At 34.0% G+C, this 12896-nt stretch overlaps 1 protein-coding gene across 3 annotated transcripts in view; it reads right to left on the minus strand.

The window, feature by feature from the left end:
* CEP350 (centrosomal protein 350) overlaps positions 1-12896 on the minus strand; it is a 136127-nt gene that overhangs the window by 20483 nt on the left and 102748 nt on the right. For all 3 annotated transcript variants that reach the window (XM_082465045.1, XM_082465044.1, XM_082465043.1), the window contains 4 exons: positions 12016-12227; positions 8935-9079; positions 4477-4637; positions 1515-1651 (listed from right to left, as the gene is read on the minus strand). In XM_082465045.1, the coding sequence (XP_082321171.1) occupies positions 1515-1651; positions 4477-4637; positions 8935-9079; positions 12016-12227 (655 nt within the window). The remainder of the gene's footprint in view (positions 1-1514; positions 1652-4476; positions 4638-8934; positions 9080-12015; positions 12228-12896) is intronic.

Raw genomic sequence — 12896 nt, forward strand, 5'->3', positions numbered from 1 at the left:
GAGGGCTGGCTTAGACTACTGTTATCCCTGCTTCTAAACTTACCCCTTTCTATCTTTCCTTCATATTGTAGTCAGAAAGATTTCTCTAAACAGAAATCTGATTCTACCATTCTCTGGCTAATAAAACTATAAAACCATTCAATGGATTGTAGAAATTAAAATAAAACTTATGTATAATGTAATATAAAGGAAAAATGTATAAGTAACAAAATTACATACAAAATCTAAGCATAAAAAATCCTAGATGGAAATATATCTAATTGTTGACATCTGTTGTTTTGGAATAGTTAGGTATGATACGATTTAAACTTTTTTCTTTTTACCACTTCCCTCAATATTCTAGTAGCAATAATAATAACAACTAATACATAGTGCTAATTGTGTGCTAGGCCCTGTTCTAAGTTAAGTCTTTTAACTCTCATAACAAGTTTATTACTCAGGTGTTGGTATAGGGATATAAATCCCTATTACAAAATAGAAGCACAGAGAGGTTAAATAACTTGCCCCAAATTAAAAAGCTAGCTGGTACTGGAGTCAGGATTCAAACCCAGGTAATGCTAAATTAATTGTAATGAGCCTCTGTAACATTTCTAAAAAACAAAAAATATCCTAAAATATGCTTTTTAAAAAATTTTAACAGCGTCACATCTTCTAAAAATGTAAATTAGAAACTACTAAGAATGCGTGAGTACAAGGTTATCACAACTTGTTTTTTATTTTTCCAGTCTCTTCTCCTAACTCCAGCTACATCCTATGACATTCAGCTTCCATGATATGCCAAGCTCTCTGTTGCTTCTGGTCACTCATGAGTGCCCTTCTCTCTGAAATATCCCCTATTTCTCAGTCCCACTTACCTATATAACCTCTACTCACTCAAAATTTAGTTTAAATATTACTACCTGACTTTCTTATATACCATATTATATATTCTAATAGTGCTACTTTGTATCTTCTGTATTTGTATTCACTGATGGCATAATATTCTATCCCTGGAAAGAACCATCATTTATTTACTGGGCTATTCACCAGTTCTGGACATAAAGGTTGCTTCCAGTGTTTATGTTATAAACATAATATAAAAGACGTTATGATAAACATATTCATGCAAACAGATATTTTTGATAGCCCATATTTTCTCAAGCTAGATTTTCAGAAGTGGAATTATTGAGTCAAAAGTTACAGATTGTTTTTGACTTTTGAAACATTGCCAAACTGTTTTCCAAAACAACTATACCAACTTACGATGCTATAATAGCAATGCTGGAGAGTACTATTTTTACTGTTCCCATCTGATTTCAGGATTCAAAATATATTTTAAAATCTGTATCTTATTATAAATTTTATTTGTGATTATATCATAAATAACAAATTTACTTTAGTGAAACTGAAAATATAAACTAGTATTTTCACTTCTACAATTTCACAGTTACTTAAAAGATAGCTTCTACTCAAAACCTTTCCTTATTCCTTTCTCAAACAAGGCAGAATATAGGTTAGTTACCAAAAATTTCTACCTGTGTAGTGGAAGGGGCTTGATCTTGGGTTTTTCAGAAGCTGAGGAGAGCGTTTTAATCTGAGGCTTGGCTGTTGGTGATGTTTCCAAATCTCGGCTAAGCTCGGCTTCAGTTTTCTTAATGAATTCATCATATGACTAAGTTTAGAAAAATCAAAGGAGTCACTACACAGAATTTTTTAAACTATCTTAAATTATAAAATAGTATATTTTATGGTAAAATATTCAAACCGTAAAAAAGATATAAAATTCTTTCTCCCTGCATCAGTATTATTTCCCAGAGTTCTAAAATCAGTTACTTGTATAGCCTTCTTGAAATAGTCTATGTATAAGCAAGCTGTATAATTGTAATACTAATATCAATTAGGAAATGACAGTCTCAGTCTACAGAAGTTTAATACTTTTGAAGCAATAGTTCAGGCCCTGCCACATTAAAAAACTTCTTTAGCTAATTATATAATTATTCTTTAAAGGATGTCTTAATACTTTCCTGGTATTTTTAAGAAGTTTAGCCATTACACTAAGTTTCAATGGCAGTAAGCTTCTTAAGGGGTGAGCACTTCAGGAATACAAATCTCAAGGAGAGAGAAGAGAGTGGTTGGGCGTATGATAGTATAGAATTGCAAAAATATTTCTTAGTCATTAGCCATTCTGTAAACAAAACTTCACTAATTTATAATTCTAACTTGAATGAAATCTAAGGGAAGCCCTCCTTCTATTAGAAAAAGCTCCTCAGTTTTCTAGGCTAAAATTAATCCCTACTTTTACATCTCTCACGTTTAAGACTACAGCTGTTTTGCTCAACACGATATGTCCAGTACCTACTCACAGTGTCTGGCTCAAAGGAGGCTGAGTGAATGAGCAGATGGATGTTTGTCAACTGCTACAGTTCCCTAAAACTTAAGCTAAAATCACTATTTTTATAACTATCACCGTCTATGTTACCTTCCTCTGAACTGTCAATGTTTTGATAAACATTGGTATTAAACATATACTACAGCTAGATGATTTGGCTAGCTAGGTATACATAAGGACAATGATTTCTCAGATCTGAAAGCTATACTTATTATGAGTGTAGTTCATTTATTAAATATGTGATCAAATAAAATCCAAAAGATTTTTTTTCATACGAACTGCTATGTATTATATATTTCTCTATCATATACTATAATTGTAAAATCTAAATACAGAACTTTCTTTTGCCTTTATTTAAACTGTTTAATAGAATGTTGAATGAGATGGATCTTTTGTATCCTTCTCTAGATAAATTTCCGGGTAACATACCTATTAATGAACTTTTTGGGCAATGCCATTCAATCTAATAGTATTTCGTTTAGCTTTCAATGGCTCCGCGTGACCTATAGCGAGCAGTACTTTTAAATCCTGGGCCCCACCCTAGACCAATTAAATCAAAATCTCTGGGAGTGAGCCTGGATATTTGTATTTTCCACAAAATCTCCTCAGTTAATTCTAATGTATAGTCAGGTTGAACACTACAGACCTATATAGGATGAAGTCCAATGTTTTTAAATTTTATTCCTCACTACTTTCCAACATGAACTTCTCAGCATGGCCACTGAATCTTAACCACTTTTTCTTACTTCTAAGCATATGTGTAAGTTACAATTCCTGTTCCCATCTCTGTGTTGTGTGCCTGTGTAAACGTCTATCTTCTCCAGATCTATTAGCAGGTCTATTTTCTATGTGGAAGATAATGTAGTGTAACAGCAGGGGCACAGAATTTGGAATTCGAGCTAGATTAAAATCCTAGTTTTAACACATGTGAGCTGTGTGTCTCTGGATATCATTAATCTCACTAAAACTTAGTTTCCTCATCTGTAACAGAGGGATAGTTAATATCCACATCTTGTTACTTTGAGGATAAAATGAAAAATATGTGTAAAGTAATTAGCTGAGTTTCCAGCACATAAATAGGCACCTGATTAAGTTAATTAATGTAGGAGGACACATGTTTGGTGTTACCACACAAGGATGATTAAAAGAACAGAAATTCTGGCTAAACATAACAAAGAGCTTTCTAACACTTAGAGCACCTAGAGTCCAACTGATGAAACCAACTGCCTTGAAAGTCTGAAATTTGCTATTACTGGAAGTGTCTGGATAGAAGCTGAAAGATCTTCTCAGGTCAGGCCATGAGAAGGGATTCTTATGATGAGCGGGAAGTTCAGACCAGTTCTATAACGAATGTGGTGTTTAGGAACACTAGGCTGGCAGAATGCATGCAAGCTATAGGGAAGCGACCAAAGGCAGGGACATTTAAGAGGCTATGTAGACAACAGAGGCAAGAGGATATAAGGGCCCCAAATAGCTTGATGGCAGTAGGAATGGAAAGGGACAAGCAAGAAGATTTATGAAAAAAGTATCAGTGGGATCTGGTGACTGAATGGATGGGAGAAAACAGAATGAGGAAGACATAAAAACTGGGTTTCCAGACTGGGGTAGCATCAGGGAAGGTTGCTGGAGTTAAGGAAAGTCAAGTTTAGAGTTATTATTTAGGAGCCATTCAAACAGTACGAACAGTCATACTAATAAGTCGTGTGGCATGAAACACCACTCCACTTTAAAAAAAAAAAAAAAAAAAAAGGCATTAACAGTTCCAATAGCTAGGATTATTTATCTAATGGTTCTTTGCTTTAGAGGACGTGGATATCAATTTTTCTTTCATAGGCCTAATCTTTCTTCTTTAGAAAAAAACTTATTTTAATACTTTTACTATTTACTTTAATACCTGATATTATAATATTTAACATTTTAATTTAATATTTAATTTAATCTTTCAAGCAAGAGTTTGTTCAGATTTTTTTTTAAAGTTAGGTTAAAATGTGGTACAAAATTAATATTGAAAAATTCTAATCCATTACTTTATTAACAACACTAAAAACATTTCAGGGTTCACATTTACATTAGCCTTGAAATTAAACCCCTTTCTTCTTATGTCTAACCTCCAATTGTTTGATTAGACTGGCTTCTTGGGCTTTCAGTCTTTCCTTTTGCCTTTTTTTCTGTTCCTTCTTCAGTTGGTCCACAACTGATTTTCTTTTCCGCAGCTCATCCTTCAGGGCTCTGATCCTACCTTCAATGTCACTCTGGTCAGATGTAGTTTCTAAAAGAGATACAGAATCTTTTTATTTAACTTAAAAATAAAGTTAACTCAGTAACTATTAATAAAAAGCACCAATGTAAAGTCAATCTAACATTTAAAATTTGAGCTTCAGAAAAAAAGCATTAGTGATTTGCATCCTTTCTTTTCCCCTAAATCTCTATGGAGAGGGGGGGGTGTCTTCCTATTTGTTTTCACTTTCTAATTGCACTATTTGAAACTGCAAATAAATTTCAAGGTACTCTGTTCTTGATAAGATAAGCAGCTGGAAGTTGAAAAACTTTTGGTTAGTGAACTTTGGACATTCTGCAAGGATTTAGTTCCTGGTGACAAGACAGCCATATTTAACTGTACTTCCTCTTGGTTATTAATAGTAGTTTCATAGTTTTTAAGTCATATTAAAATCAAAGTGGAATTTTACCATTTTAAATTGATTGTGAGTCATCAGCTGATGTCTTAACATCACATAAAAGGAGAGAGAAAAATTATAAAGAAACATACTCTGCAGTAACCTTTCTTTGGAAGTTCTTAAAATATTTAAAATAACTGAAATGAAACTAGTTAAATCTTATTTTCTTCCCAACAATTCAGACACATATATACACACATACAAAGTAGATGTCCAGTCATAGCAAAATCATGAAAAAGACATTTCATTGTAAGTGTCATGCATATCTTATAAAAATAAGTATCATTTAAAAACACTTTATTTCACTAAACATGGAAATTACATAGAAAAAAAAAAAAAGACTGTTCCTCACACCTCCTCCCTGAATCACACAATGGTGTCATTTAATGAGTGAGACATTTAATAGTCTTATAAGAGAAATACTATTGTATACAAATCTGAAGACTCAGATGTATATTACAACATTACATCATAAACAATCAGGTTTTTTCAAGCACTTCAGATTAAATTGCATAGAACTAGTCACAGAATTTATTTAAAAAAGCTAATAGTCTTTTTTTGCAATGTGATCTAAATATCTGGTTTACAAATAATGACATCTAAGTTCCTGCCACTTTTATGTCCTGAATTAAGGCATACTAGGAAGTTATATCCATCTTATACCAGTAGTGGCATCAGACTGTGCCCTTAGCATGGGCGAAGTTTACTACTTAGCGATCAACACTCATAAAATGAAGTAACAATAAAGGCCATTTTCAACTCAGGATCTATTACTAGTAATCGGTAAGGTGTTTGACACAACGATTTCTAGAATTGATGTGAAAATTAAATAAGGTATACAAAGCACGTAGCACAGTACCTGGACTACTATTACAGCTCAGTAAATGGTGGTAGTATTAGCACACATAAAACAAACATTTTTATGTAGCCATATTTTATGTAACATATTTTTTGGTTTAAAACTAAAAAAAGTGGTAGAGATGAGATAGCAACTGAATATCCTGCTCAGGCTTTCTTTTAATTTCTGAAGAAAATAATCAATTGGTTTCAAGATTAAAAGACTCTGAACCTTAGTGGAAAGCTTTACAGTGATTTAACTGACGATTCTAGTACAATAATTGGGGGTAGGACTGTAGGCTGAGCAAAAAATTATAATCTTTCTACAATGAAGTATAAACCCATGTCTTTGCATCTTCTAAAGCTGTGTATTCTTTTAACTGTGTATTCTTTATGTGCTTCCAAAACTTGAGATGTTACTTTGATAAAATTTTATAGGAGACTACTACACTCCCACAGACTTAGTTTCAACTCTGCCCCCAAAATGTTTATTTTAAATGAATATATTTTAAAAATTGGATATGTCAACAGTGATTTTTTAAAATAAAAATATCTTTATCATCTATGATTGTGAAGATTTAATAGCAGATGATGAGAAACTTCAAGTTTTAGATGAAAGACCTTGGGAAATGTTTTTATTTTTAAGTACTAAAGAAACCAAAATCCTACAAATGAAGGGTAGAGATTAAGTAAAAGTCTATGAGAGTGAATGGGAATACATGTTATATGTGCCCAAATCTAGTATTACAACATGGTGTTTATCATCAGTAACATCTAAGAGAATCTCTATAATTTTTTTTTTTTTATCCAAGCAACTTTCTAGATGAATGTATTGTCTTTATGAAATTCTCTCCTACAGGGTTTTTTGGAAGGTGAGGGGACAGGGCAAGTGGCAGGTAAATGATACTTCAGTTTGTTGAAACACATCAAGACAGAATAAGCAGATGGACAGAATAACTCAATCAAAAATTAAGTTTGATTATCTGACACATGCTGACTGTATTAATTTGGTTGATAACAAACTCTCCATCACTTAAGTGAGAAAGGTATTATATAACTCCACTACATTAAAATTTACCACTTCCATAAATACTGCATATAAATGATGTCATCATGAATAGGTAGATGGCATTATAGTTTAAAAATTTCAGAGCTGTTTTTCTAAAGCTGTTCTTGCTTAAATATGTTTTACCAATAAAACAGTATCTTATAAATATTATCATTAATCCTTGTTGCATAACTCATGCAAGGATGGTTAAGATATTATTCCATTGCTACAGATAGAAAAGATTATCTAATATGGGAAGGAAACTTAAAGAGAGTCACCAGTATGTAATAGAGCCATAAAGAGAATCCATATTTCCAAGTATCACGTTTATGTCCACTGACATATTATTCTACTGGCAGTAACTTTTCACCAGAGTACATGAAAGCAAATGTATAAAAATGCTGATCACTTGCAACAGATAAATATGACAGACAGGGACTTCCCTGGTGGTCCAGCGGTAAAGAATCTGCCTTGCAACGCAGGGGATGTGGGTTCGATCCCTGGTCAGGGAACTAAGATCCCACATGACGCGGGGCAACTAAGCTTGCGTGCCACAACTACGAGCTCACGCGCCTCAACTAGAGCCCGCATGCCGCCAACTACAGAGCCTACACACTCTGGAACCCGTGTGCCACAACTAGAGAAGAGAAAACCTACACGCCACAACTAGAGAGAAACCTGCACGCCACAACTAGAGAGAAGCCCATGCACCACAATGAAGATCCCACATGCCTCAACAAAGATCCCGCGTGCTGCAGCTAAGACCTGACACAGCCAAAAATAAATACAATAAACAATAAATAAATCTTTTTAAAAAAACAATTTAAATACGACAGACAACATTCTTCAACTTTAATTACTGGCTTGATCCAGTAATTCCATTTCTAAGAATTTATTCCTACTGAAATATTCCACAGGGATCTATATAAATGAAGATGTTCGTTACAGCATTATTTGAAATAATGAAAATTTTGAGAAAACCTACAGGACTATCACTAGGGAAATGGTTAAATAAATTATGGTATACCTACCCTTTGAAATATTATGCAGTTATTCAAAGAATAAAGGAGATCTATAAATAATGGGCATGGGGAAAAAAACCCATGATTTATTACTGTTTAAAACACTGAAAACAAAGGGGGTACAGAATAGAATCAAAGATCAAAAAATGAATAGTATTTTTCACTTTTCCTTTACTAAATGTCTACTCTCAAAAGAAAACTGAAAATGAACTCAAAAGACATACACTCAATATGGTATTAATCTTCCTCAGAATCCTACATAAACCAAGTATTGTCTGTCTAGATATGCCTCCCACAATCAACGCCTTGAATCAAGTCTTCTAGAGTAAAGGCTGTTTATTCTTTCGTAAATTATATGCCACAGAGATTTACAGTATGATAGAAGTTATGGGAAAATAGATAATGCTCCCCACTGCCATGTGCAGTCTCTTCTCTACTTTTCCTCCCTTGAGTCTTATGCTATCCTGCTCTACCACCTCCTATTTCTCCTCACTGTCAGCATTAAATCATTCAAGAAACGTTTAATAAATACCTACTATGTGCAATGCAAAGTACCTGTTAGGGCCTGGTGCTACAACTGTTAAATCATAGGACTCTCCTTTGCAGAAGTCTATATTCTAGTAGGGGAAACCTGCTGGGTAAAGTTTGATTACAATTTATGTGCTGCCTGGTATAACAAGTTGAAGAGCAGAGCACTATGGGAACACATAAGCAGTGCCTGACACACACCAAAAATTCAAAGAATGTGTGATGAATAAATGACTATTAACATCCAAGAATATAACAATTTATCATAGTTGGTATAATTAGGGACATAATTATCAATGAAAAGCAAAGAATTATGCGATTTAGTCTTGGCAAGAAAAAAGTCTTTACAAATGAAACAAAGAATAACATTTTACCAGCCATATAGTTAGACAAAGCTTATTAAAGAGGAATTCAAATATAGTGCAAAGAAAACTAATTCCTCCTTGTTAGTCTTACCTGACTGTGTCATAGATAATGACTCATCTGACCAACTATAACAGTGTTGATGGGACTTGACGGGTAGATGACATTGTCCTCCAGATCTATGACTTCCTTTGCTAGACTCCTGCTTTGACACAGATGTGCAGCTTTTAGGAGGTGACTGTTCAAATAGAAAATCAAATGGGAACTGTTTTGTGATACAGTTGTAAAATTCTATTTAAAATTCAAGATACGAACCAGTTGAAGATAATATGTACAAAGAGTTTTAAATAACTTTATGAAATAAAAAGTGAAAAAAGTTTGCAAAATATACAAAGGATAAGATCTTGACTTTTTTAAAGGTACAGAAAAAAGTTATTAAAAAAGCATACTTTTGGGCTTCCCTGGTGGTGCAGTGGTTGAGAATCCGCCTGCCAACGCAGGGGACATGGGTTCGAGCCCTGGTCTGGGAAGATCCCACATGCCGCGGAGCAGCTGGGCCCGTGAGCCACAACTACTGAGCCTGCGCGTCTGGAGCCTGTGCTCCGCAACAAGAGAGGCCGCGACAGTGAGAGGCCCGCGCACCGCGATGAAGAGTGGCCCCCGCTTGCCGCAACTAGAGAAAGCCCTCGTGCAGAAATGAAGACCCAACACAGCCAAAAATAAATAAATTAAAAAAAAAGAAAAGAATGCTTTAAAAAAATGTTTATAATAAACTATGAGTGGCTACTGAATCAGTGATATTTACCCCCTTATTCGTTTTACCTTCAAAAATACTAAATATGGGGGTGCAGATATCTCTTCGACATAGTAATTTCACTTCCTTCGGAAATATATCCAGAACTGAATTTGCTGAATCATACGGTAGGTCTTCATCAACAGATGAATGGATAAAGAAAATATGACATAAACACACACACAAACACACACACATGCACACACACAAATACTATTCAGCCATTAAAAAAACCAAACAAACCAGAAATCCTGTCATTTGAGACAACATGGACGGATTTTGAGGGCATTGTACTAAGTGAAATAAGTCAGAGAGAGAAAGACAAATATTATATGATCTCACTTATATGTGGAATCTAAAAAAACCCAAACTCATAGAAAAAGAGATCAGACCTGTGGTCACCAGAGGTGGGGGTGGAGAGGTGGGGGAACTGGGTGAAGCTGGTCGAAAAGTATAAGCTTCCAGTTATAAGACATATAGGTACTGGGGATGTAATATACAACATGATGACTATAGTTAACACTGCTATATGGTATATTTGAAAGGTGCTAAAAGAGTAGATCCTAAAAGTTCTCATCACAAGGAAAAAAATTTTTTTGTAACTATATGAGGTGATGGATATTAACTAAACTTACTGTGGTAATCATTTCACAATATATGTATGTCACGTTATTATGCTGTACACCTTTAACTCACACAGTGCAGTGTGCCAATTATATGTCAATAAAACTGAAAAAAAAATTTAAATATACTAATGTACTACTTTTATGGAAGGAAAGAAGAAGAAATGGAAGCGGGGAGGGAAGAAAAAGAGCATAAGAAGACTGCCCAAATGAGATTATTTATTACAAAGGGTGTAATTTCTACCTTGATATCAAGTGGAAGTGAGAATGTCTGATTTGATTCCTAGCTATCACCACTTCCTACCCCTGTGACTATGGGCAAGCTTCCTAGCCTGCTAAGCTTCAGAGTGGGGCTTAAAATCTAAAGAACTGTTGTGAGGATAATCTACATAAGGCATTCAGCATACTACCTGGCACTTGGTAAGTAAACACTCAGTAAATATTACTTTTTATTATAGAAGTGACTTTAAGACACACTGAATTTAGGTGGATTCTTTTTTTTAAACACAAAGAGGCTTTAACAATGTTTGTGTTCACTTATAATATTTAATATTGTTATGCTATAAAAAGAAACGAAATTGAACTATTTGTATTGAGGTGGATGGACCTAGAGTCTGTCATACAGAGTGAAGTAAGTCAGAAAGAGAAAAACAAATACCGTATGCTAACACATATATATGGAATCTAAAAAAAAAAAAATGGTTCTGATGAACCCAGGGGCAGGACAGGAATAAAGACGCAGACGTAGAGAATGGACTTGAGGACACTGGGAGGGGGAAGGATAAGCTGGGTTGAAGTGAGAGAGTAGCATTGACATATGTACACTACCACATGTAAAAGAGATAGCTAGTGGGAAGCAGCTGCATAGCACAGGGAGATCAGCTCGGTGCTTTGTGACCACCTAGAGGGGTGGGATAGGGAGGGTGGGAGGGAGATGCAAGCAGGAGGGGATATGGGGATATATGCATACATATAGCTGATTCACTTTGTTATACAGCAGAAACTAACACAACACTGTAAAGCAATTCTACTCCAATAAAGATGTTTTAAAAAAGGCATAAAAAAATAAATAAAAATAAAAGAGAAAAGTGAAAAATAAAAAATAAACACAAATTCCCATCAAAAAAAAATACTGTTATGCTAATCCCCTCGTACACTTTATAAAATCAAGTTTTAAAAGACAAGAAGTTAAGTTTCTTTCTTAAGTTTTTACCAGATAGTTTTTTTTATTGAAGTACAGAATTAAGGACAATGTGGAAAACCTTTTTATTCTAAAGTGAACATTATTCTAATTTAGAATATATATCCATTCCAGATCTGCCTTAAAGAGATGAAACCACTACTTTTATTCTGATTAAGAGTTATAGAGCAGTCATTAATTAAATTATAGAAAAGGCACACTAGTGTGGTTTAAGGTCTTATTGTTTCTATTAAATGACAAAACAGACTTTAATAAGAACTTGTATTGTCTCACATATTATCTTTATTAAAAACTTTAGAAGTTCCTATCCCCTAAATATTAAAAACTTCACAGCATATAATTTTATAACTGCCCCTAAAGCTAAAATTCATATATTTATAAATCTTTAGGAGTCAAGGGAAAGCTTTATCTCTACTCAAATGTCATACACTGTATGTTACAGATATGGGTGATAGTCAATGCTGTCCTTAATAGCAAGAATATAACTGTTAATAATATACCTGTCACACAGGTTTTTTTCTAAAGAAGCTTTAAGATATAAATATATATTAACTTACATGTTTACTAGGCGAGGTAGAAGATTCCAGTTCTTGTGAAAAAACCATTTCTTCAGTAAGTACACTGTGATCTGGACTCCCAGGCTGCTCCTGAACTATAGCTTCAGATGGTATATATTCAACAGCAGGGCTGCCCAATTCTTCTGGAATAGAGCTTTCACTGTGTAGATGAGAACAGGAAGGTACTGGAGATTCTGTTTCACTCACTATTTCTAGAAGAGAGGGTGAAAACAAGAAAAAGTACACAATCGTGGTCAAGGGACATGTTCATCTGTTAAACTTCACATTTGTTTTTAGCATAATTTCACTAGTTGCATTTAGATATAATTTTTAATCCCACCACTTAGTGAATCACATTTACTATAATATCCATTAGTCTAAGAATTTTGGCTGATGCAAACTGACAGAAGATATCTGTAACATATAATCAGCAGTGATAATGACTGACAACCTGAATGTAAAGATGCACAGCAATTACAACTCATATATTCATTTAGAAATGGAATCAGTCCAACCACTTTGGAAAGAAATTTGGGAGTATTTGGCAAAGATGAAAACACTCTATGATCTAGCGGTTCCACTTCTAAGTATAAGTCCTAGATAGATCTTGTATACATGCAGCAGGAAACATGTACATGGTTACTAGTAGTATTGTTATAATAGTCAAAAACTAAGTAAAATAAGTAAATTGTGGTATATTTATAAACTGAAATACTACACAGCAATAAAAATGAATGAACTGCATGCACTGATGGAGATATATTATGAATTTTACTCAGCACTTTCAGAATTTGTAGCACTGCCTTGCCTCTGGAATTTCCTGTCCATTGTGGCCTCTCCTCTAAGAAAACAAATACTTTTGACACTTAAAATTCTTGACA

This window comes from Balaenoptera physalus, assembly GCF_965194825.1.
Source record: "Balaenoptera physalus genome assembly, chromosome: 1".
Classification (NCBI taxonomy): domain Eukaryota; kingdom Metazoa; phylum Chordata; class Mammalia; order Artiodactyla; family Balaenopteridae; genus Balaenoptera; species Balaenoptera physalus.